Raw genomic sequence first — 26,938 nt, 5'->3', positions numbered from 1 at the left:
CATAATTGATACAATACATAATTTCATAGATAACGATTCTTAAAATCCGGAAATCAATTATGTTATGATATTTGACAAGTTTCATAATTTAGTAAAAATGATTTATATTTTTATAATATTTATAAAATATAATAAAAACGTTTTAAACTCATTTTTACATAACTTCATAATTAATTGTTGATTTTTGGTATTCTATAGCTAATTATCATGTAAGTGTTCAAACTTTGTTTTTCAATCAATTTAGGAAATGTATTTTCTTTTTGTACATAATTATGTTGAATAACAACTTTGGTTTATAAGTTTAATGTCTTTTCACACTTTCTTAACATATTTGTGCATGCATACAACAAAGATTAAAATTTTATGATGCATTTTAACGTATGAAATTTGAAAATCATTAAAAGATCAATAAATACCCATGTATTTCCCCCAAATATGAAAACCATAATAAAAATTATGATAGGATTATACCTGAATGATGCATTTTAAAGTTTAGCCCCCTGGACTATGGAAGAACTAACGTGTTAATGTTACATCACATTCTAATACTACCGACAACTAATAAATTATTTTACCCATACTTTTAAATAATTACATTCATAAAATTTACATTCCGTGGGGGTGTTTTTTGGTGTGGTGATCAAGAGTAGAAAGGGGAAGGTGGAGGGTTGTTGTCCTCATAGTGATGAAAACATCACCTCTAGTGGGAGGTGTCTTACCGAAATTAAGAAGAAAAAAGAGAGAGAGAGAGAGAGAGAGAGAGAGAGAGAGAGATGAGAGAGAGAGAGAGAGAGAGAGAGAGAGAGAGAGAGAGAGAGAGAGAGAGAGAGAGAGAGAGAGAGAGAGAGAGAGAGAGAGAGAGAGAGAGAGAGAGAGAGAGAGAGAGAGAGAGAGAGAGAGAGAGAGAGAGAGAGAGAGAGAGAGAGAGAGAGAGAGAGAGAGTACATGTCTCCTTCTCAAATCTCAATGAAGTATGGCTGGAAAATCAAAAAGTAATCATTGACTTTTTGGTAAGTATTTTGGGTTATAAACATGTGCAATGTACTTTTGCTTTGTAATCCCGTTTTTCGATTCTCGTGTTAATGAATTTTGACATGTAATTTTTTTTCTAAAATTTTCTGCTTATTTTCCTGGTCGTGTTGGGTTCCAAAAATGCAAACGGAATTCAATTCCGATATTCGAAACTTTGGGAAATAACATTTAAAGTATCGCGATTTTTTGATTCCGATTCGATAGATTTTACAAATTCGGTTTTTTCTCGAGATTAAAAATGCCATAAAAATGAAATCAAATAATAGACCACAATATTAGTTCAAAAACCTGATCAAAACAATTTACAAAGGTTCGTAGTTATTTCAAACGAAGCAATGCAAAGTTCGTATAAAAATCAGATAAATACTAATTTAATAATTTGAAAGATGTATAACTTCTTCATACGATCTCCCTTTTGGATGTTTTTTATAACTACAGAATCAGGTGAGCATAAGCTATTCAAATAACTTATCAATAGCTCTCAAATATGATTAATACAAAATTTTTGTATTTAGGGCGTTCATTAATACTCATTTTGTGAATTGTTTTCCAATAGTTAATGACTGGCAAACTTAAGAAATTTCAAGGTATTTGTTATGCAATTTTAAGTATATAATGACTTCAATGCACTAAAAAAAACAAGAAATACTACACAATAGGTCCATTTTACAGAGGTGTTTACGATGGTTTGACCGACGGACTTTGACCTGTTGTTACCAACTATTACATCAATCCATTTGATAAAGAACGATCTACCGAATTATGTGTGTGGGAAAAAAAGTGAGTATACTCGATGTAAAACACAACTCTACCATGTAGCTAAAGCATTTGTGTGTGTTTGTGTATAACCTAGCTAATTAACATCTAATGATGGTTACATAATTTTGAGAAATTTCATTAAATGAACAAGGTTAAGTGGTGTCACATTTTCGGCCTCACTTTCTTTTTCCCTGATTGTGTTGCCATTTGATCACGAATTCCTTTTTGGGATTCAAAAAGATACTCATGAATTTCATCAAAATAAGGTGCAGTCGCACTTCTTACGTCTTTAATCCACTTTTTTACTTTCTTGTAAGGGCTTAATATCTGATGGTAATCCTCCTCATTCAAAAGCTATGCACAAAAACTATTTAGTTACAATTAACAGAACACAACTGAAGCTTTTTGTAACATGCTGTAGAGTTTAAATTATAATATTACCTCAAGTTGCATGACTTCACACGCTAAACTGAGATCTGCAATTGATGGTTGGGAGATTCCACCCAAAAACGTTCCATCTTTTAACCAAACATTTTCTAATTCGGACAAAGATTTCAGGAGTATCTCTTCAGCTTGAATGACTATCTGAAGGAATGAACGAAGGCCATTTAGTGGTGCCAAGATAGTGGTGTATACAAGTCCAGCTGAAAACCAAATTATGATTTAAAATCTTATCTTTTGCCAACAATTTGCAATAATATTATGAAAAGACTATGTATCACCTGCACCACGACGTAAATGAGAATGATGCCAATCTAAAATGGAATGGATCTTAGCTCTTTTTTGTGGATCACCAGGATACCTGTTCATGAAATAAGCTTATATATTTATTCATGGAGCTAAGTGAAGTTTAAGAAGAAAACATACTCACCAGTGGCTAGCCACTCCAGGAAATGAACAACTTAAGTAGATAAGGATCGCATGACTACAAATCAAAACATAAAACAAACGAATCAATAGATAGATAGATAGATAGATAGATAGATATTGAGGAGTTGAATATATATATCATGAGGAGATGCAAAAAGAACCTTTCAATCAACTTCAAATGTCCATCAACTATTGCTGGAATTTGGCGGATGGGAGTTATTGCTACATAAAACAAGATCGATTTGTCAGGTTCTTAAATCACTTATCTTGATACAAACTACTTATGTTAATGAATGCAAAAGTTGTCAAATTAACAAACCTCCATATTCTTGGGAGAATTGCTGGCCTTTCAAGACCTCCACGTGAATTTCCTCAAAATCTATCATGTTTATCCTTCAAATAACATCAAAAAGGTCAACAAGAAGATTATTGGATAAAGAATCTATTCAACAGTTAATAAACCCCACGCAAACCAACATATATTTATTTACAGATACACAAGTAAACATAAAACAAATTACTGAAATTAACTAACGATGCAAATCAAAAGTATTATAGAACGTATAGCTTTCAAACAGAAGTTAAAGAAAAAAAAACTAATTCAATTTGCGCAAATAAATACCAAAAAAAGGGTTTTTAGTCTAGTAGAATGTCAGTCAAACTAATGAAATAAGAAACTAGTCTAGAAATACAACCCAACATGTTTGACTCATCTTAAAATGGGTCACTTCAATACTTGTGGTCAATCACAATTCAAGAACGAAATGGCTGGTATTTACTAAACTATCGAGGAATTGAAGATGATAGAAAGAGCATTTACAAACAGTAATTAGCAGAAAAGATGAGGATAGAAGATAAATTGATTACTTGCAGAAGATGAGAACTGCACGAGATGGTTCAGAAATTCTATGACCATATACTTTCAGCACCATGTTAATTAGATTCTCTCTTTCTCAGGAATATTCAATTAATGGCGCATGCACAGATCAAATCTTTGGAGTTTGAAGTATTGAAGTTGAGGAAGCTGATTAAATAGTGAATATGCATAACTTTGACAAGATCTTTGATATCTTATGTGCTAGAGACACGACACCCATGAGTCCATGTTCTCACAACTCACAAGAGTGTAGAGGAAGTATAATATATGCATTGGAACTTGGGATTCATTCTTCAAGAAATGGATACTCTTATTACTTATTAAGGAAAAATATTATCATTACTAAGATTTCCCTCAGTTTGTGATTTAATATTTGAGTCGACAATTAGGAATGAAAAGTAAAACTTGCAATTTTGGTGCTATACTATTGTGGATAGCAATTAACTAAAACTAAGGAACATGGTTGCTGTTAATTGATTAATACGTATAGGTTTGTTTGCTTCAATTCCGAAATTTCCGATAGAATTTATGGTTCGTGAGTTAAAGGGATTTTTGGTAAACCTCTTAATGGTATCTGAATCGTTTCATATAAAGGCAGCCTCTGAATCCTTAAGCATTCAGGACGTGTTTAAGCCTCTATAAACTATTCATTTGTCTTCCTACATAGCAATTTAACAAAAAAAAAATGTGAATTAAATTATAGTTCCAAAGTTGTTTTTGTTGGAAGGCTAAAATGGTAATTTTGCTCATTCAACATATCCGGGCAGAAACTTTACCAAACATCACTTAATCATTCATACATCTTAGTGGTTCAACACTGAATCATTCCGTTTGTAGACACTTAGTTATTGTTTGTTATTTCTTTTTAATATGGTCATGGGTTTTTAATTTTTTATTATAGGTAAATCATTTATTGGTTTTATAACTTCTTGATACTTGATGTTTATAAAATTACATTGATGGGAATTTTGATATCCGAATCCATATTTGAAAATTCATTCTGTCAGTTATCTGAAAAACCCTTATTATGCGTCATCTCACATCTTTGACCTCACATTGTTTTTTCCAGATTGTGTCACCATTTTCTCTCGAATTCCTTTTTGGGATTCAAAGAGATGCTCATGAACTTCATCAAAATAAGGTGCAGTTGCACTCCTTATGTCTTCTATCCATTTTTTCACTTTCTTGTAAGGGCTTAATATCCTATTGTAATCCTTCTCACTCAAAAGCTAAACACACATATAAAAAAAAAATAGTTATAATTAACCCAACATAAGTGAAGCTTTTGTAACATATTATATGATTACCTGAAGTTGCATGACTTCACATGCTAAACTGAGATCTGCGATTGATGGTTGAGTGCTTCCACCCAAAAATCTTCCATCTTTTAACCAAACATTTTCTAATTTAGACAAAGATCTCAACAGAATCTCCTCAGCTTGAATGATTATCTGAGGGTATGAACGCATGCCATTTACTGGTGCCAAGATACTGTTGAATACAAGTCCAGCTGAAAGTATATATATATTTTAAAAAAAAAAAAAAAAAAAAAAAAAAAAAAAAAGCATTCGCGATATCTGAAATATAATTTTAAAAACAAGTAGTAATTAAATTAATTACTTATCACCTGCACCACGTCGAAGATATGAATGATGCCAATCTAAAATGGAATGAATCTTAGCTCTTTTGGATGGATCAACAGGATACCTATGCATGTAACCAACTAATAAATTTATGCAATTAAAATTAAAATAAATAAATAAACGACTCACCAGTGACTAGCTACTCCTGGAAACGCACAAGCTAAGTAGATAAGAATCGCATGACTGAAAATCCCAACATAAAACAAATGAATCGATATTGGACAGATAGTGAGGAATTGAATATCACGTAAAAGATGCAAAAAGAACCTTTCAAACAGCTTCAATTTTCCATCAACTATTGCAGGAATTTGGCGCATGGGATTTATTGCTGCATAAAACAAGAGTGGTGAGATGAAACCCTTTGCTTCAGTTAATGAATGCAGAAGGTATCATCAAACAAACCTTTATATTCAGGGGAGAAATGGTGGCCTTTCAAGACGTCTACCTGGATTTCCTCAAAATCTATCCCGTTTTTTCTTCAAATAACATCCAAAAAGGGCATGAGAGAGAGAGAGAGAGAGAGAGAGTAAAGAATCAATTTAACAATAAACAAGTCAAATTAAAAATAAAATAAAATAAAATAGTCAAATTACTGAAACTAACGAAGCAAAGGCATAGAACATAGTATTTACAACCATTCATTGACAAACCTAATTCAATTTGCACAAATTGATACAAAAGGGGTATTTTTTTTGGTTGAAATGAAAGTCAAACTAGAGAAAGAAACTAGAGTGAAAAATTCAGCAATAGTTCTAGAAATCTAAACCAAACCCAACATGAAAAGGTTACCACAATAACCTAATTGCTTCAATTCGTGTACTCACTCACAGAACAAGAACAAAATGGTGCGTATTTAACTATTCGATCCGAAAATTACAGATGGAAGATGAAAGAAAGGGCATTTGTAAATACAAGTTAATTTACTAAATTAGCGAAAAGGGGAAAGAAAAGAAGTTACTTGCAGAAGATGAGAACTGCACGAGTTGGTTCGGACATTCGATTACCATATACTTTCAGCGCCATGTTTATCTATCAGGAAACGAAGCTCGGGTCAGATCTTCGGAGTATTAAACGTCAAAGTTGAAGCTTTTTATCAAGGAAAACTACAACACAAGAACAAAATCTTTTGACTATTTTCTGTGATTATAAGACAAATATCTTTGACTATTTTCTGAGAGTATGCTTTTGATGTTTTTAGGTAAGTAGTATTTATCTACCATAATAAATAAGAATGATTTTGCCATATGTTCTTCTCTCATTCAATTTGCCACATGTCATTTTGTCATAATTTAGAGATATATATTTATTTTCCACTTGTCATTTATTTCATTTTCCATTTCTAATATATTATTAATTAGTTTCCATAAATTAAACCAACCATAATGACAATAATTTCAAATTTTAAATTTTAAATTTCAATTTCAATTTCAAATAAATTTATAATTTAAACCTTTGTGTTTAACATTTTGTTATAATTAACCTGTTTAGTATACGGGTCTGATAACTAAAGAATAATTTTAATTTATTTATTTTTTGCATGTTTTTTTCTCATAATTTTTATTTATTTCAAATTTCAAATTCAAATAAACTTCTCATTTAATCGTTTCTATTTAACATTTTGTTTTAACCAACCCGTATAATATACGGGTTTCACAACTAGTTTTAAAATAAAAAGAGAAATTTGCTAATTTAGTAAAAACGTTAATAATTTAGTAAAAAAATAGCAAAAAAAGAAAATTACACAAAGTAACCACAAAAATCATAGACGGCTAACGTCTATCTACGATGTTGTGTTAGAATGAGTTCTTAGTTCCCTTTTGTTTAGCCATCTCCTATTTGGGGGAGTCTATCTGCAATTTAATTTGGTGAGTCCTCTGTTATTTCCTAATCATCCATATTTTATTTGCTCTAGATCCAGAATATAAAATATATATATAATTTTCACCAAATCACAGATGGATGTTCCCTATATGCTTCACATCCCATATGCGATTTGTCGGTGTAATTTTTTTTAAATAATTAGAGTTGACTACAAATTTGTTAAAATTAACTATGAATTCGTAACATTTGTTTATTTCAAAATATTCAAAACTTACTTAAATATAGTTTTACCGAATAATTTTTCATTCATTTTTGATTAAATAAAAGGGCCCTAAATAAAATGATAATTAGATATGTCTATTATATATACTAGATGTGTGTCCGTGCAAAACGGTGATAATAAATAGATTTCTTAACGAATAGTTTCATACGGTGAAATATTTATTAGATTTAATTATTAATTATTGCATAATAAATATTTACCACTTTTAAATAATATATATATATATATATATATATATATATATATATATATATATATATATATATATATATATATATATATATATACCTTATATTTATATTGTATGTTTATAATATTGATGTAAATTAATTAATATTGATGTTTAGTTTAAGAAACATAAATTAATTTATATACATATGAATTTAGTATTTTAAAATTTTATTTTGCTTCAAATTAAATTTCTTAATTACTTTCCTAATTCAAGTCTTCAAATTTTTGACAAGTATTAATGAATTATTTATGCATGATTAATTTGTACAAAATGTTTTGTAATTTTCACATTTTAAAATTTAAGATATGATCAATATGCTTTATAATATAGCATAAGATATATTTTTTTTTATCAATTACCCAATTAGCAACAACCTTTACTAAGAGCTAATCCATTTGTTTCTTTTATTTTTATTTTTTCAAATTATCAAAACAAAAAGAAAGTTACTCAAACATTAGATCAATTTGTAAAAAATGCATCTTTACCCGTTGGTTAAGCCTTTTGCTTAAAATCTGTGCAAATAGAACCTTTTGCAAGATAGATACAAACACAAATATGATCAAAAACCTTTTACTCAACAATTGGTAACTTTATACATAAACAATATATAATGTTTTTACCAAATTAAATCGTTAAAACAGTATAAACTATCTAGTGAAATTTACTCAGTGTATGATGTTATGCAAATGCCAAATATAGTCTATTCATAGCTTCGTCCATAGTTGATCGTTGAGAATACAAGAGAGTTTTCCCAATTTTGTAACAAGAAAAATGAGGGCTTAAAAAAAAGGGCATTTATACTTCAACATGCAAATCACAAATGGGATAGGACAAAATCATAGATGAACTTTTATATGTGAATGTACAAGTCTCAATGCACAAAACACACATTAATGTATTGTACATTCATGGATGGACTAACAAAGCCGCAGATTGTGCTAATTATTTGCGATTTTGACGGTTATATTGTGTAACTTATTAATTTTTTGCTATTTTTTACAAAGTAATTAGCATTTTTGGTTAAGTTTATAAATTTCTTTTTTAAAAATTAAACTGTCAATTTTAATATTGTTTTATTATAATTTATTATTGGATAAGAGTTTTCAAAATAATATAAAGAGTAAATTATATGAATGGTCCTTATGGTTTGGGGTAATTTGCATATTTGGTCCCTAACTTATTTTTTTAACTCAAAAGGTCCCAACTGTTTGTTTTTGTTGCGCGCTTGGTCCCTGTTTTACCTAAAATGACTATTTTGCCCTTGATTTTTTAATTTATTTAAATAAACACAACCACAACCCCACTTCCATCTCACCTTACCTTATCTTACCTACCCCATCTTATTTAAATAAATTAAAAAACCAAAGGCAAAATAGTCTTTTTAGAGACCTTCCAAGTTAAAAAAAAAATTACGGACCAAACGTACAAATTACTCTAAAGCATGGGGACCATTCATGTAATTACTTTAATATAAATGTAAATGTATTATGAAACGTATTTTAACGAAAGTACCATAAAATGGTGATGTATGTTGTACAAGGGGTGTTTGTGAAACTTTTTTAATTTTGTAAAATGAACTTTATAGTTCCTACAATTTCTTCCCTCAAACAAGTAATACGTAAACCACAAAACCAAAGTGTTTTGAACAACTTTTTATGGTTTAAAAAAACTGATTGTTTTGGTCCGATTTGGTTTTCTTATTATATCTAAAAACCCAGACAAAATTTCTCTACAGGGATGTGATTCATTTGTAATAACATTTTTCATAAGAGTTTATGTGGAACATTTTTTTCAGATAAATCAACAATTTTTCTTCCTTTGAGATCTTAATTCTTAAACGTGGAAAATGTGCCCTCCGGCTCCAGCCATAGGGTTAGATTTCAAGTCTGGCTTCAGACTAAAGGTGGTGGTTAGCACCAAATGTGTCAAATTTTACTCAATGCACAAAAAATCTCGGATTGTGTTAGCATCTGCCCTCGAATTCTTTTCTGGGCTTTAAAGAGAAGCCCATGAACTTCATGAAAATGAGGTGCAGTTGCAGATATTGTATCTTCCATCCACTCAACAACTTTCTTGTAAGGGCTGAATATCCGATCACGATCCTCATCACTCAAAAGCTGCCGATCAAAACATATTGAGTTTTGATCAAAACTTACCCATAAAACCACATATATAGATTGATTGTATAAAATTACCTCAAGTTGCATGATTTCACATACTAAACTCAGATCTGCAATCGATGGTTGAGAGCTTCCAACCAAAAATCTTCCATCTTTTAGCCAAAAAGTTTCTAATTTATACAAAGATCTCATGAGTATCTTCTCGGCTTCTTTGGCTGCTTGAGGGCTTGAAGGGAACCCTTCGGGTGCCACGATAGTGTTCAAAAAAAGTCCAACTGAAACTAGGAAAACTATGAAACCAAATTCTAATAATAAATGGATGATTTATTTTTTTTTATCATCATTAACAACTTAATTGCCCATGTCAATCTCACCTGAACCACGACGTAGGTTTGAATGATGCCAGTCTAAAACAGAGTGGATTTTAGCTCTTTTGGATACATCACCAGGATACCTATGGATGCGATTAAGCTTTTTATATATAAATGATAAATCCATGGAGTTTATTGGAGTTTGGGATTTGTATGCCTCTAGAGATTTTGTCATTTTCAAGGAGAGAAGAAAACCAGACTCTTACCAATGACTAGAAACTCCGGGAAATGAACAAGACAAGTAGATAAGAATTGCATGACTACAAACAAACCACAACAAATTCACCTTATGAAAAACCAACAATTTATATTGTGCAATAAACTGAAATTTCTTTAAAAATGAGACAAAAAAAACCTCTCAAACAACTTAAAGCGTCCATCAACTATTGCTGGAACTTGAGACATGGGATTTATTGCTGCATAAATCATAACCTGAGTAAATATTTGACGATTTTATCTTTTTAATCTATATGAATGTTTAATATCTATCTTTTTTTTTCATATGATCTTAGCGCAAATCGATACAGATGGTAGCAAATAAACCCTTAAATTCAGTGGAGAATCGCTGATTTTTCAAGACATCTACTCGGATTTCCTCAAAGTCAATTCCATTTATCCTAGAAATAACATTCAAAAAAACAAGCAATTAGAAACGCGATTTTCGACAAGTATCAGAAAGAATATCACTCACCTTAACTGGAACTAACGAAAGTAACCATTAAGAAGAACAGATGTCAGTTTAACAAAAAAAAAAAAAAAAAACCACCCAATATAAACGATGAATTAACAGCAGAAGGGTATATATGCTTGAGCAATTAACTAATAGCTTCAACAGGTGTACTAATCCAGTCGGAAAATTATAATCGGATGATGAAAGAAAATGCAATTGAAAATCAAATGAAGGGTGTAATTTACTTGCAGAAGAGGAGAACAGAACGAGATGGTTGGGAGAGTCGATCAGCATATACTTTCAGCACCATGTTTTTCTCTGTGTCCACAATTTGTGTGTTATTACTTACTTTCCAGATCAAGCTTTAATTTCGTGGGATCTAGCAAGAACATACATTTTGACTTTTTTTCCACTCAAAATGTATTATTTTATTCAAAACGTGATGTCCATTAAAATATAGACAAAACTACAAAAATGTTCCTTTATTTTTTTGGGGTTTTAGTTCAAATCCTTTTTGGCTTCGAGTCTTTTTGGTCATGTTTATACGTAAATTTGGTCCTTCATAAAATTGAAATGACTATAATGCCCTTCTGATATATTTTTTAATGTTTTTTCTATTTAATTTAAATGAAAAAGAAAATAAATAATTAATTTGGGCCCACATCTCTCTCTCTCTCTCTCTCTCTCTCTCTCTCTCTCTCTCTCTCTCTCTCTCTCTCTCTCTCTCTCTCCCTCCCAGTTTATGACCTCGTCTACAAAAAACGAACCATATGTCTTCTTCACCATTGCTGATCATTCAGCTTCAAACAGAAAATTAGTTCTAAAAACTCAGACCACAAGGTCAATCTCGCACAAAACATACACATACATTGATTCATCTATTTGCTCATACTCAAATCCAAATTTGCAAACAACTCTTCTCTTCTCCTGAAAATCTTCCATTCCTTAATTCAAGATCAGTTCCAACTTCCCCCATGTACACAAAAGAAACCTAATTTCCAACCGGAACCACCTTCTTCTTCCTCCACTGCCATTACCCATCCTCATCAGCAAACACACATCACTTGTCTCCTTAGTACCGAAGCCAGTATCTCCATCACCATCATCCTCGTTCTCGTCCTCAAACACATACAACAAAAAAGCATCAGAGCAATGAAAGCTGCGATGTTGAATATGGTGTTCCACAACCCATCGATATTCCCTCTTCCTCCACTCACTCTATCATTTAATCAAAAAGAAATATCAATGAAGTTGACAACGAGATGGGAAAGGAATACCTCAAGATAATTTATTTCTTTCCTCTGGAGGTGATACTCATCTTCGTGGTAGCTCATTAATTTATATTGTATGTTGATATCTTGGCCTGGAATTGTGTTGCCTATCGGGATCTAGAATTGGAATTGGAAACTAGATTGGGGTTAAATCTGGAATCCCAATCCAGTTCACGAAGCTAACCCTAACGAGATTCACGAGAGTGGAAAATCAATTTGGAATCGGGCCTGAAAACAAATTGTCTTGGAGGTAGAGATTACGGAGGTTAAGTAGTGAGAAGATGTATGTAGGGAGTAGACCGGAGAGGGCGTTGTAACAGAGACTGAGAGTGGTGAGTTGGGTCAAATTGTCGAGGGTGTTGTCGGGGAGTTCGCCGGAGAGACCCAATCCAGGGAAATGAAGTTCGACGACACGATTGGTTTTGTAGTGGTAAAAGACATCGGGCCATGTGAAAGGATTTTTCTTCAGGTCGGGTTTACCATTGATGAAGAGGGAGAAGAAAAGGATTACAGAGAAAAAGAAAGGATTTTTCTTCATCTTGGAGAGAGAGAGAGAGAGAGAGAGAGAGAGAAAGAGAGATTATGTGCTTATGTGGGGCCCCATTTTTATTTTTTTTATATATAAATACTACCTCAAAAGGACCACCAATCCAAAAAAGTCATGGTTTGGACTAAAACCCCAAAAAATTGCATACCGTAGGGACCAATTTTGCAATTTTGTGCCAAAGTGGGTTAGTCCATTTAGGAGAAGTTTTGCCTCTTAAATTAGAAGTCTCAAGTTCTAACACTGATTTTCGTGATAGTAGCTTCTAACCATTAAACTTGTCGTACAAAAAAAATTAACATAAATGTTTCGTTATAGATTTGGTCTCTTTTAAAATTGAATTGATTAAATTGTCCTTGATTATTTATTTTCAATTTTTCTATAAGAATTTATTATCATTAAATAAAGATAAGGGCTCTCTCTCTCTCTCTCTCTCTCTCTCTCTCTATATATATATATATATATATATATATATATATATATATATATATATATATATATATATATATATATATAACACCCGATTCAAAGTACTTTTCATTTTAGACCCTTGGTGTGTTAATGTTCTATAGAATTGGTCCCTAGGGGGCAGATTTGCCAACTTCAAAAAAGTTGGAGTATGTCGGGAGTAGTGGCTCATTTCTTGATCTCGGGTCTTAACTACGTACGTGGGATGTACGTGGAGCACGCATGGTGTATGCAGGTCTGGGACAAACTCTAAATTTTAGGGTTTGTGCCCAATTTAAGCATCTAAAATTCACCTCCTAGACATTTTAGACCAACCTCCATATCTTCTAAACCTTAATTTCGTCCCTAGCCTTTGTTTTGGTGCTTTTGAGCTCTTGTGAAGAATTTTGGTGTGTTCTTGTGCATTTCAAAGTGGTAGAAGGAGCTTGGAGACTCATTCCTTGGAGTGAGCTTAGAGATTCAGAGTTATCATCTTCATTTCGAGCCATTTGAGGTATAAAGATCTTAGCTTGCTAACTCCTTGTGTAGATCCAGTTTGGGTTAGTTTATGGCTTATTTTGGTCCCTTTTGGTTGGTCCTTGTGAGTAAAGGTTGTTTCAGAAGCTTAGCCCTTAGATCTGGACATTTTAAGGGTCCCTTATGCATAAAAATGCAAGCTTTAGGGTGTATCTTGACCCATACATGTGTTAAGACCTTTGTTAAGCTATTTTTAAGCTCTTGAGCCCCATTAAGCCATGCATGCACGTAAAGTTGCCAACTTTAAGTGATAAGTCACCTTTAGGGACAAGATTTGAGAGTTTAGATGAAGGACTTAGCAAGTTAAGTGCTTAATGGTGTGAAATGGCACACTGAGGAGTATGCAGGGCGTATCCAGCTGATACGCTGAGCGTACTAGCCCCGGATGGAGTATGCTAAGCGTACGAGCTGAGTACGCCACACATACTCAGCAGATGGGCCTTTAGGGTTAGTGTCCTCGGTATTGGGCCATAGTGTGGGTTTGGAAGTTTGTGCCTTGTTAGGCCATTAGACCTCTGTTTTGGGCTTTGGGCTTGCATGTTAGGTTTCCTTGGATTTTAGGTCAATTGATGGGTTTGGGACCAATTTGGAAGATTGGGCCATATATATTGGGCTTTAGAATTTGGGCCTTTGTATGGTTGATTTGGGCCTTGGTTTTGGGCCAAGTTAGATAAAGGTAAATTGGTCTTTTACCCTGGTTATGGGCCGAATAGCTTAGACTTTTGGTTATGAGTCGGAATCTAATTAATAATTGGATGTTGTTGATTTTGATAATGCGAAGATTTCCGATCTAGCAGTTAGGGATTCATTCGAGTGATTCAGCAGCTTGAAGTGAGTTTCCTCACTGCGTTTAGCGGGTTGAAGGCACCAATGTCGGCTCATGAGTTATTATGTTAGGGTGCTAGATGTTTGCATGACTCTTGCATGCGTTATGTGATTGTATGCTTACCAGGCAAGGCCCAATGTTGGGCAGGGCCCGATAACAGTATTGTATGCTATTGTCTTTGTGATTATCGCATGTGTTCGTATGATTATATGTTTGTATGTTAATATGTATACCGGGCGGGGCCCGATTCCAGGCGAGGCCTGATGAAGGACAGATCTATATACCGAGCAGGGCTCGATGTTGGGTGGGACCTCAGATAATAGAAACGTTAACAAAGAAACCAAAATTAAACCTTGCATACATCTTGTAATAATAAGTATAAAGAAGAAATCAAAGTTACAAGTTCCTTACATCACTACCATTTGAAATTTGTTAGATCTTTGAAATAGATTCTTTTGATTTATTAACTTTCTTGTTTAAGAAAAAAATGGTTATATATATATATATATATATATATATATATATATATATATATATATATATATATATATATATATATATATATATATATATATATATCAACAGTCATCTTAAATTTGAAAGTTAGTTGGAAATGAATGAGGTACTAAAGGTAAAATTATTTAATCCTATATGATTGTATTTTGGTTGATCCTGTTAGTTCCAGTTGGATTTGACATTGCAAATTATGTTTAAGTGTTTCTTTCCACCACGTAATTGTGATATTGGATTGCTTAAAGCCTTAAACTTTTTTGAATCCATTAATTCTTAACAGAAAATTCTTTTATTTTCTAAAAGGTGCTTGCTATAGTGTCAATAGTCAACAAACACACACTGTCAGCTGTTCATACTTCAGTCCCATGCCCCATGTATGCACCAAATCATACCAAAGTAATGTAAGATGTTGGACATTTAGGTGACGTATGCTTGAAAAAGATAAAATGTCTTTGGAATTTTTCCATGAGTATAGAATAACATGTGGACCAAAAGTATATTTCCATGTCTTTGGTTTTCATAAAAAAGATCGTTTATTTCTTTTTAAAGTCTTCATGAAATAGACTGATATTTTTGGTGGTGGTGACGATAGTGGTGGAGGAGGCGGAAGTAGGTGTGGTGGTGGTGGTGGCATTGGAGGTGAGGGTGGTAGTGGCAGAGGTTGGGTGGTGGTGACGGCGGCGGTGCTGACAATTGAAAAAGAAATATCATAATATAGTTAGAACTTAGAAAACGTTTTTCAAAATCAGAAACTATTTTTTTTGTCTTATGAAAAAAAATGTCAAAAAGTTTTTTTTTAATGTCTTTTGACTTCTAAAAAACAATCTTTTTCAAAAATGTCTTTCCTCATACCAGGTCAAAAAACTTTTTGTCAAAAAAACAAACATCGCCTTAAAAACAAACACACAAGCTTTTGCCAAAAATTGATCAAAAGAACTTTGATAATAGCTTGTGTCTTCTCTAAACATGATCGTAGGTTGTGTTTTCGAACTTCAACACATAATGACGTACAAGAGCTTATAAAATTCTAGTGACGATTCTAGCAAACTGGATGTCATAAAATCTATTATTGACACAAATTTTGTTAAACTTATACAATAGAGATTCTATAAATGGAGAAGTTATTAATTACTAAGTGTTATCATTAGATTCATTGTAGATTTTTGGACTTACATAGTTACATGTTTTGACTATTTTTGTGGATTCTTCATGACAGTGATCATATTTCCCTTTACAATAGGACTCTTATTGTAAGAGAAAATGAGCAAAATAGCCACTTTCCTTAAATGCTTTGCCAAAATTTCACATATTACTCAAATAATCACACATTCGAGTCCTATAATGACATTGATACCCCATATGTATCAAATTTTACTCAATGCAGAAACAGTCTGTGTTGCCATCTGCCCTCGAATTCTTTTCTGGGCTTTAAAGAGAAGCCCATGAACTTCATGAAAATGAGGTGCAGTTGCAGATATTGTATCTTGGATCCACTCAACAACTTTCTTGTAAGGGCTTAATATCCGATCAAAATCCTTATCACTCAAAAGCTGACAATCAAAATTTTGTAATTTTGATCAAGATTTACCCAAAAAAGCACATAACATGAATACGATTGATCGATTGATTTTATATGATCACCTTACCTGAAGTTGCATGATATCACATACTAAACTGATATCTGCAATCGATGGTTTGGAGCTTCCAACCAAAAAGCTTCCATCTTTTAACCAAAATGTTTCTAATTTATTCAAAGATTTCATGAGTATCTTCTCAGCTTCTTTAGCTGCTTGAGGGCTTGAAGGGAACCCTTTGGGTGCCATGATAGTGTTTAAAATAAGTCCAACTGAACCACGATGTAAATTGGAATGATGCCAATCTAAAACAGAGTGGATCTTAGCTCTTTTGGATACATCACTAGGATACCTATACATCAATGGAGTTTATTCAAGTTAGGGATTTGTATGCAGAGGAATTGAAGGAGAAGAAAACCAGACTTACCAATTATTAGCAACACCGGGAAATGAACATGATAAGTAGATAAGAATTGCGTGACTATAAACCACAACAAATTCACGTTATGAAAACCGAGAGTTTATTATGTATAAGTATAACATAAACTTAAGAAGCAGAAATGAAGAACCTCTCAAACAGCTTCAAGTGTCCGTCAACTATGGCTGGAACTTGAGACATGGGATTTATTGCTGCATAAAACATAAAACATGACCTATGTAAAGTTTGTATGAATGTTTTGTAGTTTTCGTATGAACTTATTAGCACAAATCAATGCAGATGGTAGCAAACAAACCCTTATATTCAGGGGAGAATCGCTGATTTTTCAAGACCTCTACTTGGATTTCCTCAAAGTCGATCCCAATTACCCTTCAAATAACATCCAAAAAAACAAGCCACCAGTAAGAATATCACTTGTGTAGTGATAAAGAAAACCTAACCGGAACTAAAGAAAGGAAACACTGAATATAAACAATAAATTAACTAATAGCTTCAATAGGTGTACTAATCTAGTCGGAAAACTATAATCGGATGATGAAAGAAAATGCAATTGAAAATCAAATGAAGGGTGTAATTTACTTGCAGAAGAGGAGGACAGAACGAGATGGTTGGGAGAGTCGATCAGCATATACTTTCAGCACCATGTTTTCTCTGTGTCTAGATCGAGCTTCGATTTGGACCTAGTAAATTAAAGCCTTTGACTTTTTAACTACATATATTTTGACTCTTTTGCTACTCAAAAAAGTTTTTTTTTCTTTTTTTTTTAATCTAAAACGTGGTGTTTACAAAAGATAGACATTAATCAACAAAAATAAACTAGTTAATTAATAATAAAACCACTAAGCCACCCAACAATTGCACTATTGCAGAAGTTTATTCGAACATGCATTGATTATTTTGACAACTAAACTCTTCCATAACGACATTTCGTATCAAAATGTGAAAGAACTCATCTCATTTTCGTGAAAATTAGAATGTAATATAATGTATTTTGTTTTGTTAATAACTTTGATCCGTTATGCACAACCCCAAAACATATTTTATATAAAATAATGTTTGTTTAAAAAAAATTGTTGTCGATGTTGGTAACACTTGGAGAGGACTTTTAGGGTGTGTGTTGGAATAAGAATTTCTACGTGAAATTTGAATGTTTGAATTCAAGAGGCATAATTGAAGAACTGCATTTGTATTAAAATGCAACGATGATATTGCATTATCTTATAACGTTTATTGCAAGTTAAGACATATCATATAGCAACATTACAAGCTATATTATACACAAATCAAACGAATTTATTCTTTAAAATAGAAAAGATTAAATGATCTTGATATTACAACTTGGACTTCAATTCATCCTTCCTAGATTCTGATGTCATCCGCTCATGTATCCTTATTTTGGGATTTAAAGAGAATCCCATGAACTTCATCTAAATGAGGTGTGGTCGTTTTCTTTGTATCTTCAATCCACCGAAGAACTTTCATGAAAGGGCTTAATATTCGATGACATTCCTTCTCACTCAAAAGCTAAACAATTTTTTTTGTCTCTTTTGTTAAGAATTAGCTAAAAACATGAAGATAAACTCATAAACTCATTGTTAGCCCATATGGGTTCCTTTTTATCTAGTCCTTTGGCCCATTAGCCTTAGGGTTTTGGCATTTGTTCTATTGTTCATGTTTTGTAGCTTTAACACTTTCTAATGAAGAACTAGCACTTTTCTCTTTTTCAATATGAATGTTGTTCTATTATCATGGTATCAGAGTAGTGAGTTCCTCATCTATAACAACCTCACTATACGATGAATGTTCAGACAGATGATGGATGTTGACTATAAATGAAGCAAATGAACCAGAGTATGTAGAGTAAGCAAAATCTGGAAGCTTAGAGGACAAGTAGACCTTCTGAGGGGTAGTGGAGGTGGGTCTTCAATCTCAGCAATCGAAGGGGCAGACTCAGGAACAAGAGTTGAGGAACTCTATGAAGAAGTGGTCGTGTCATGAACTGGAAGATCAGGCGAAATAGATGAATCTCGAGCCTCTATATCCACATCAAAAGTATCAATTTGCAGAAGATCTGACTTCGTTACATTATGGGATGTAGCAGGATTCGAGTTGAAGGGAATATGTTCCAAAAAGGTGACATGTCGGGAAACATATAATTTCCGACTCACAAGATCATAGCAACAATATCTTTTTTGTCCAACATCATACCCCAAAAATACACAAACAGTATATTTCGGCCCAATATGTTCCTCTCAACATGAGTAGGGGTGTTCACGGGGCGGATACCTTACATGCACTAACCGAAACCGAACCGAATTGCTAAAAAACTCGAACCGAACCGAACCGTATAAAGGTGGGTAACCACAGTCCGGATCACGGGTACCCACTAAATATAAAAAATAAGAATCAATCAAAAGCTATAAACTCCATTTTAACCGTTCTTTCTGAAATCAAAATACATAAACATAAAATATGTGATAAAAGTTGATAAAAACATACATACACATTTGAACCGTATATTTATTGTATTTAAGATTTAATGTTTTCATCAAATCAAAAACCGTTTACAATACTAATGCAGTCTTAAAAAATAGGATCACCTTAAAATTATTGGATAAATATATTGGTAACTAGACAGCTTCTGTCCGTGCATTTTCTTAAAAACAAATTGCATGATCTAGATATAAGTTTCATCAAAGTATAAGATTTGACAGTTGATTAAATTGTATGGTTATCAATATTCGCTACTATTCACCGAATATATATATCCCTATTAATTCTAATTTATATGAATATTATTTAATGTACTTAAACATTATGATATTAATATTATTAGAACAAATAATTATGAAAGTTATTTGTTTGAATATATATATATATATATATATATATATATATATATATATATATATATATATATATATATATATATATATATATATATATATATATATATATATACACGGTTCGGTTCGGGTATCCGTTGATATCTAAATACCTAAACCGAAACCGATCCGTAGGTACCCGGTTTTTTCGGTTTCGATTTCAGTTTATTTTCTGTTTCGGTTTTTTCGGTTTCGGATTGGCCGGATCAGCTCGGTTTTTCGGTTTTGCGGTTTTTTTGCACACCCCTAAACATGAGGACGAAGAACAAAACTAGTACATCCAAAAACCCGTAGAGTAGAATGGTCTACATAGCTTCTCAAAAGGAGACACTCCTGAATTCAATGCAGTAGGGATACGATTAATCACACAAACAACAGTTAAGAGTGCTACTCACCAAAAGGTACTAGGGACCTACGCAAACAAGAGCAATGAGCGGGCTGTCTCATCAATATGATGATGTTTTCGTTCTGCTATACCGTTTTGCTGAGAAGTGTCAGTAAATGATGAATGGTGTATGGTATCATCATAAACAAGTAATTAAGTAAAATCATTAGAGGTGTATTCACCCCCCCCCCCCCCCCCCAATTAAGTCACACCCGAAACACTTTATCACAAGCAAATGTTGAATTTTAATAAGAGCTCTAAAATTATTGTAAATGCCAAGGAAATTAGATCTACGTTTCATAAGATAAACTCAGGTATAGCGAGTATAATCATAATGAAAGATACATAATCGGTCAAACCACCCTTTGTGGATACTGGTGCAGGACCCGACACATCAGAATGAATAATATCAAAAAGAGCACTAGAACAAGACATACTTTTTGTGAAAACTAAAGCAGAGAATTTTACCAATTTACAACCACTACAATCAGAAATATCACAAGTATTCAAATAACCCAAAACACAACTAGATGCTAGAAAACATAAACTTGATACAAACACATGTCCCAAATGAGAATGCCAAAGATAAAACTGAGATGAAAAATCACTCAAACGAAAAGATTACAAATCAATGTCGGAGGCAGCAACAACAGACACTTTAAGAACCTTCAAGACATATCGTTCCCCCACCCTACGGCCAATCATAAGCACCTTCTGGGTGTGTTGATCTTATATAAAATAGACATAATCTGAAAAGAGCATCCAATTACCAGACTTACAGAACTGACTGACCGAAGCAAGATTCAATGTGAGTTTAGGAATTTAATAAACATGAGGGAGAGAAATATGAAGGATGGAAACAGACCCAACACCCTCAACTATCATAAATGTATCACTAGCACACCTAACATAGATAGCTAACATGTGTGACAAAGAAGTAAACGGTGACAAATAAATAGACATGTGATGGGTTGCACCAGAATCTAAAATCCACAAAATATGGGAATACCTGAGGTACCAGATGAAGTAGGAACAGAATGAGACATAGATGCAGACATAACAGTAGGATTAGTGGCCAAATACTGCCTGAAACTCTCAAAAACCTTGGGATCCAGCGTAGAAGGTAACATGTTGCCAACATACTTAGTGGCAACTGGTGGTGTAGCAGCAACAACAAACTATGGAGGGAAAGGTGTCCATGGAGGAGCACCAGAGGAACGTGGTTGAAACTTCTGTTGAGTAGATTTATGTCGTTGTCCTTATTGAATAGACTTAGCTTTGTTAAGTAACAATGGAAACTGAGCTTTCCAATGATTTTTCTGTTTGTGGAAGGCACACTCATCATAACCAACCATTGGATCTTTTCGAGACAGATCATTAGGAACAACAAACACAACATGTAACATCCTGATGATGAGTAATTTCCAATTTTAACCCCAAGTATGAATAATATTTTCATTTTAGCCCTTATGTATGGAAAGTGTTGCAAAGTGGCCCATAGTGGCATTTTTGTAAATTATGGGCGGAGCTCACGTATGTTGGGCGTACGTTCCAGAACCCTAAACTCTAATTTTTAGGGTTTGGACCCTATAAAAGCATCATTAACTCACCAATGCTCATTCCCTCACCAACCTCCAGCCCTCATTTCGTCCACTGCACCCCAATCTCTTGTGTGTGTTCCTTTGAGCTTGAAAGTATGTGTTTGTGGTGTCTTTGAAGCAAAGAGAAGAGAGAAGCACCAAATTGGAAGATCAAGACCTCATAGATCCAGAAACACCTAACCTCCAAGCTTCATTTTGAGGCATAAAGTTCTGAACTTGATGATTATATCTCTAGATCTTGTTTATGTTAGAAGTCTATGCTTATTAGCCCCATATTCTTCGTTCTTTTGGGTATGAGCTACCCTTTCCGTTCATATCAAGATCGCCGAAAATGGAATTGAAACGAAGAAGTTATGACTGTTTGAAGTTGGAGTGAAATTGGATGAAAACCCATTGTCACGAGGTGACGTGAATGTCGTCACAATGTGAGAGCCGTCACGAGTTGAAAATTGTGCAACCCAAGCGCACAATTTTTTAGGGTTTTTAAGGTATTTAAAGGTAATGATTCATGTTTTATGGTATCCATCATATCTAGAACCCCTTGGGAGAAACCCTAGACTCCATCTTCAAGAATTGAGCTCCTCCCCTCTCCTCTCTCCACTTTTGGATGTTTTTTATGATATTTTGATGAAGCTTAAAGATCAAGAAGATTCTTTTGGTTGCAAGGAGAGAGAGAGAGAGAGAGAGAGAGAGAGAGAGAGAGAGGGTTAAACGTTTTTAAAATTAAATAAATAATAAAAAATTTAAAAAATAAGAAAGGGTAAAATAGTCTTTTTAGGTTGCGCAGAAACCAAACGCACAACAAAATTACATCTTAAGAACCATCCGAGTTAAAAAAAAAATTAAGGAGAGACCAACCGCACAGATTAACGCAAACCACAAGGACCATTCGCATAATTTGCTCAAGAAATTACATAAACTAACGAAGCAAGGTCTTTTACAACGTATAATTTTCAAAAAGTCGTTTAGAAAACTAACTCAATTTGCGCAAACTGATACAAAAAAGTGTTCCATTATATTATGTATTTTATATTATCCATTCAAAAAACAACAAGGTACCCTTATGTGTCATCTCACATCTTTGACCTCACATTGTTTTTTCCAGATTGTGTCACCATTTTCTCTCGAATTCCTTTTTGGGATTCAAAGAGATGCTCATGAACTTCATCAAAATAAGGTGCAGTTGCACTCCTTATGTCTTCTATCCATTTTTTCACTTTCTTGTAAGGGCTTAATATCCTATTGTAATCCTTCTCACTCAAAAGCTAAACACACATATAAAAAAAAAATAGTTATAATTAACCCAACATAAGTGAAGCTTTTGTAACATATTATATGATTACCTGAAGTTGCATGACTTCACATGCTAAACTGAGATCTGCGATTGATGGTTGAGTGCTTCCACCCAAAAATCTTCCATCTTTTAACCAAACATTTTCTAATTTAGACAAAGATCTCAACAGAATCTCCTCAGCTTGAATGATTATCTGAGGGTATTACTGGTGCCAGGATACTGTTGAATACAAGTCCACCTGAAAGTAGACGAAAGTATATAAAAAAAAAGAAGCATTGCCAATTTCCAATATCCAATATATAATTTTAAAAACAAGTAGTAATTAAATTAATTACTTATCACCTGCACCACGTCAAAGATATGAATGATGCCAATCTAAAATGGAGTGGACCTTAGCTCTTTCGGCTGGATCACCAGGATACCTATGCATGTAACCAACTAATAAATTTATGCAATTAAAATTAAAATAAATAAATAAACGACTCACCAGTGACTAGCTACTCCTGGAAACGCACAAGATAAGTAGATAAGAATCGCATGACTGAATATCTCAACATAAAACAAATGAATCGATTGATAGATACTGAGGATTTGAATATCATGTAAAAGATGCAAAAAAGAACCTTTCAAACAGCTTCAATTTTCCATCAACTATTGCAGGAACTTGACCCATGGGATTTATTGCTGCATACAACAAGACCGTTTTTTTAGGTTCCGAAAGCACGTATCTTAATGAATTTCCTTTATATTCATCCATCAAACAAACCTTTATATTCAGGGGAGAATTGGTGGCCTTTCAAGACAGTTACCACAATTTCCTCAAAATCTATCCCGTTTTTTCTTCAAATAACATCCAAAAAGGGCATAAGATATAGAAGGAATTTAATTGGATGAAGAATCAATTTAACGACAAACAAGTAAAAAATTAAAAGAAATTACTCAAATTACTGAAACTAACGAAGCAAGAGCCAGATAAAACATAGTATTTACAAAGATTCATCGTCAAAACCTAATTCAATTTGCACAAATTGATACAAATGGGTCTTTTTTTCTAGTTGAAATGACACTCAAACTAAAGAAAGAATCTAGAGTGGATATCCTTCCTATTTCCTCAAAGTCGATCCCAATTATCCTTCAAATAACATCCAAAAAAACAAACCTTGAGAAAGACAATGTTTGACAAGCATCAGATAGTATATCAGTTGCGCAGTGATAAAGACAACGTAACTGGAACTAACGAAAGAAACCATTAAGAACAGAAAAAGAGAACACCCAATATAAACGAGCAATTAATTAATAGCTTCAATAGGTGTGTTCGAGTACTCGATCGATGACGATGAAAGAAAATGCAGTTGAAAATAGAAGGTAAACAAAGAATATAATTTACTTGCAGAAGATGAGAACAGAACGAGAGGGTGCGGAGAGTCGATCAGCACATACTTTCAGCACCATGTTTTCTCTGTATCGAGAAATTGTGTCGTTAATTTACTTTCCAGATCAAGCTTTGATTTGGTGGGATCTAGAAAATAAAGTCAAAGACTGTTTTTTTTTCTAGTGTCTACAAAAAGTCATTATATATACACTTCGTACGATTTTGTTTCATTGTAACTTCAATTTTATTTTATTTTTACCATTTGTCTTAATATCAGTTTGACATTTTTGTATCTGACATTTACGTATTGCTTTTCATTTGGACCCAATATTTTTTTGTTTTCTATATGTCATTATTTTTTAGAAAAAATTTCATTTTAACTATGTCATTATTTTTTAGAAAAAAATTTATTTTAACTATTGTCGAGTCATGAATAGAAATTTTAAAACATAATATCTTAAAATGATAAAAAGGAAATAACGAAGACAAAAGTCGAAACTGCGACTTCTCCTTTAGTTGCGGGATGTGTTAGCTAGTAAGTCAATAATTCTTTTTTTAAAATTTTTGTATTATCAATGTTTGTTGTATTTAATGTATACATGTATTTTAAAATGAAGGAAAAATATCTAATGTAAATCTTGAGTCTTTGATCTAATAAACAATATAACATGCTAATCTTTGAGTCAATGTTTATTAATACATTTGTAACTCATCTAATTAAGAAACATTTGCTTATTTCTAATAATATATTTGTTGAGAAACCAAATATTTCTAATGACATATTTATTGAGAAACCAAATAACTGACAATTTTTATTGGCTTAAAGATTAACATATCACATCGTTTATTAGATGTATCGGACTTGAGACTTACATTAGGTCTCTTTCCTTCATTTTAGGATACATGTTTTAATACAACAAACACTAATAATACAAAAACAAAGTCATTGGCTTACTGGCTAACATACCCCTCTTAAGGAGAAGTCGCAGTTTCAACTCTTCCTTTTGTTTTTTCATTCTTTTCATTTTTTTCATTTTAAGTTATTACTTTTTAAAATACCTATTTGTGATTGCCAATGGCTAAAATGAATTTTTTTACTAAAAAATAATGGCAAATGGGGAAAAATGTTGAGGCAAAATGTAAACTCATATGTAAATGTTGGGGGTAAATGCAAACCGAGAAAAATGAGAAACCGACACGTCATCATGATTTGTTGGTGACCGGCCAAGGACCCGAAAACAAAATTGTATATATAATGGTTTTTGTAGCATAAACCATTTTTTCTACTCAAAATGTTTTTTTTTCCTTTTTTTATCTAAAACTTTATGATTATAAAAAATAAAAATGATTAAAAAAAACTCAATATATGGTTCAGGTTATTTTATTTACTTAAAGAAGACACTTAAACATATGCAACATCCAGTTTTAGGGTGCTTTTTATTTCGAATTGTAAACCATAATTTGATTATGTGAAGGTCTTGGGCTTCAAGGAAATAGAGTTTAGACCCTACCAGATGTTGATAATATTGGTTAAGTGATCTAAGCATTTGATTTGTGTTTTGGAGCCAAGGGTAAAATAGGAAAATTGATGCTTCAGACTTCTTGCATGAATTAATGATTTTAGTTCGGTATGTTTTAAGTCAAAATTAATTAGATGAGGTTATGAGGCTCGTCAATACATTTCCGTTCATATAAAGATCACTGAAAACAGAGTTGAAACCAAAAAGTTATTACCGTTTAACGTTGGAGTGAAATTGGGTGAAAAATCGTCATCACGAGGTGAGAGGAATGTTGTCATGGCGTGAGAGCCATCACAAGGTGACAAGCGGGTTGTCACGAGGTGAAAACTATGCAACCTAAGCCCACAAATTTTTTAGGGTTTTCAAGGTATTAAAAGGTAAGGATTCATGTTTTAGGGTATTTTCTTAGCCTTCATCATATCTAGAACCCTTTGGGAGAAACCCTAGCCTTCATCTTCAAGATTTGAGCTCCTCGCTTATCCTCTTTCTCTCTCTCTCTCTCTCTCTCTCTCTCTCTCTCTCTCTCTCTCTCTCCTCTTTTGGATGTTTTTTGATATTTTGATGAATCTTAAAGATCAAGAAGGTTCTTTTGGTTGAAAGTAATTATGTTTCAAGTTTGGATCCATCAAAGGCACTACATTTCTGGACTATTGTGAGTATAAAGTTCCAATCTTGCTTTTTAGTTCTTTAGATCTCTTCATTTGTGGTTTTTGACACTTTTGGTCCATTTTATGAGTGATCTTGGATTTGAGTGGACTCCAACATATTTTGATTAGTTTAGAATGCTTCTTGGACCTTATGGACTAGGAAAGTTATGATCTTTTTCCTTACCTTTTAGCCATGCAAGTTATCTTGGTCCTTTAGGTCATTTTGGTGTATTAAACTTTTGATCTTGAAAGTTTGAGACATTATTATTGATAAAGTTGGAAACTTTATCCATATAATCATCATGTTGATTCAATTCTGAAGGTTGTAGATTTGGACTTAATGGATTAAGTTGAGAAAGATGCATTGTTGGTCCATTTAAGACTTAAAGTCTAGATTTTGGTGGT

The 26,938-nt window shown here is 32.9% G+C and overlaps 4 protein-coding genes across 10 annotated transcripts; all 4 read right to left on the bottom strand.

The window, feature by feature from the left end:
- Positions 1 to 1,671: 1,671 nt before the first annotated feature.
- LOC111900396 (glutathione S-transferase T1) lies at positions 1,672 to 6,329 on the bottom strand. Of its 4 annotated transcripts, none has more exons than XM_052764547.1 (7): positions 4,846 to 4,984; positions 2,981 to 3,054; positions 2,823 to 2,883; positions 2,663 to 2,716; positions 2,514 to 2,593; positions 2,233 to 2,435; positions 1,672 to 2,145 (listed from the first exon to the last, which is right to left on the bottom strand). In XM_052764547.1, exons 2-7 carry the CDS (start codon positions 3,045 to 3,047, stop codon positions 1,954 to 1,956), a joined length of 657 nt encoding a protein of 218 aa, XP_052620507.1. In that variant the 5' UTR covers positions 3,048 to 3,054; positions 4,846 to 4,984; the 3' UTR covers positions 1,672 to 1,953. The 4 variants fall into 4 exon arrangements, with proteins under 4 accessions (XP_052620507.1, XP_023752054.1, XP_052620508.1 ...); XM_023896286.3 differs by lacking the exon at positions 4,846 to 4,984 and adding an exon at positions 3,529 to 4,577; XM_052764548.1 differs by lacking the exons at positions 1,672 to 2,145; positions 2,233 to 2,435; positions 2,514 to 2,593; positions 2,663 to 2,716; positions 2,823 to 2,883 and adding exons at positions 5,166 to 5,245; positions 5,311 to 5,364; positions 5,449 to 5,509; positions 5,584 to 5,657; positions 6,140 to 6,329 and having other exon boundaries at positions 4,846 to 5,048.
- A 2,912-nt stretch (positions 6,330 to 9,241) lies between these two features.
- Positions 9,242 to 11,088, bottom strand: LOC111900395 (glutathione S-transferase T1). 4 transcript variants are annotated; one of them, XM_023896283.3, is made up of 7 exons: positions 10,924 to 11,088; positions 10,552 to 10,625; positions 10,364 to 10,424; positions 10,215 to 10,268; positions 10,012 to 10,091; positions 9,713 to 9,927; positions 9,242 to 9,634 (listed from the first exon to the last, which is right to left on the bottom strand). In XM_023896283.3, the coding sequence occupies exons 1-7, from the start codon at positions 10,986 to 10,988 to the stop codon at positions 9,443 to 9,445; spliced, it is 741 nt and encodes a 246-aa protein (XP_023752051.1). In that variant the 5' UTR covers positions 10,989 to 11,088; the 3' UTR covers positions 9,242 to 9,442. The 4 variants fall into 4 exon arrangements, with proteins under 4 accessions (XP_023752051.1, XP_023752052.1, XP_042751573.1 ...); XM_023896284.3 differs by having other exon boundaries at positions 9,713 to 9,912; positions 10,924 to 11,086; XM_042895639.2 differs by having other exon boundaries at positions 10,700 to 11,059.
- Positions 11,089 to 15,937: 4,849 nt separating this feature from the next.
- Positions 15,938 to 17,523, bottom strand: LOC111900398 (glutathione S-transferase T1). The gene is made up of 6 exons (XM_023896287.3): positions 17,409 to 17,523; positions 17,125 to 17,198; positions 16,960 to 17,020; positions 16,818 to 16,871; positions 16,463 to 16,742; positions 15,938 to 16,366 (listed from the first exon to the last, which is right to left on the bottom strand). The coding sequence occupies exons 1-6, from the start codon at positions 17,471 to 17,473 to the stop codon at positions 16,181 to 16,183; spliced, it is 720 nt and encodes a 239-aa protein (XP_023752055.1). The 5' UTR covers positions 17,474 to 17,523; the 3' UTR covers positions 15,938 to 16,180.
- Positions 17,524 to 22,566: 5,043 nt separating this feature from the next.
- LOC111900433 (glutathione S-transferase T1) lies at positions 22,567 to 24,535 on the bottom strand. Its single transcript, XM_052764546.1, is given in 8 exon segments — positions 22,567 to 22,965; positions 23,044 to 23,194; positions 23,196 to 23,232; positions 23,337 to 23,416; positions 23,482 to 23,535; positions 23,618 to 23,678; positions 23,761 to 23,834; positions 24,382 to 24,535. Coding segments are annotated over 8 exon segments (714 nt in total). The 5' UTR covers positions 24,447 to 24,535; the 3' UTR covers positions 22,567 to 22,773.
- Positions 24,536 to 26,938: the final 2,403 nt, after the last annotated feature.

The sequence above is a fragment of the Lactuca sativa genome, chromosome 6 (assembly GCF_002870075.4).
Source record: "Lactuca sativa cultivar Salinas chromosome 6, Lsat_Salinas_v11, whole genome shotgun sequence".
Lineage (NCBI taxonomy): Eukaryota > Viridiplantae > Streptophyta > Magnoliopsida > Asterales > Asteraceae > Lactuca > Lactuca sativa.
This window is presented reverse-complemented; position numbering and strand designations above follow the sequence as displayed.

Coding starts and splice junctions, on each gene's coding strand:
- LOC111900396 (XM_023896285.3), bottom strand. CDS start 6,204: ATGGCGCTGAAAGTATATGGTAATCGAATGTCCGAACCAACTCGTGCA. Junction 5,658..6,139: donor GCAGTTCTCATCTTCTGCAA/GTAACTTCTTTT, acceptor TGTTATTTGAAG/AAAAAACGGGATAGATTTTG. Junction 4,768..4,845: donor GTGAAGTCATGCAACTTCAG/GTAATCATATAA, acceptor ATGTGTGTTTAG/CTTTTGAGTGAGAAGGATTA.
- LOC111900395 (XM_023896283.3), bottom strand. CDS start 10,988: ATGGTGCTGAAAGTATATGCTGATCGACTCTCCCAACCATCTCGTTCT. Junction 10,425..10,551: donor ATTCTCCACTGAATTTAAGG/GTTTATTTGCTA, acceptor TGATTTATGCAG/CAATAAATCCCATGTCTCAA. Junction 9,635..9,712: donor GTGAAATCATGCAACTTGAG/GTAATTTTATAC, acceptor TTTGATCGGCAG/CTTTTGAGTGATGAGGATCG.
- LOC111900398 (XM_023896287.3), bottom strand. CDS start 17,473: ATGGTGCTGAAAGTATATGCTGATCGACTCTCCCAACCATCTCGTTCT. Junction 17,199..17,408: donor TCTGTCCTCCTCTTCTGCAA/GTAAATTACACC, acceptor TGTTATTTGAAG/GGTAATTGGGATCGACTTTG. Junction 17,021..17,124: donor ATTCTCCCCTGAATATAAGG/GTTTGTTTGCTA, acceptor TGTTTTATGCAG/CAATAAATCCCATGTCTCAA.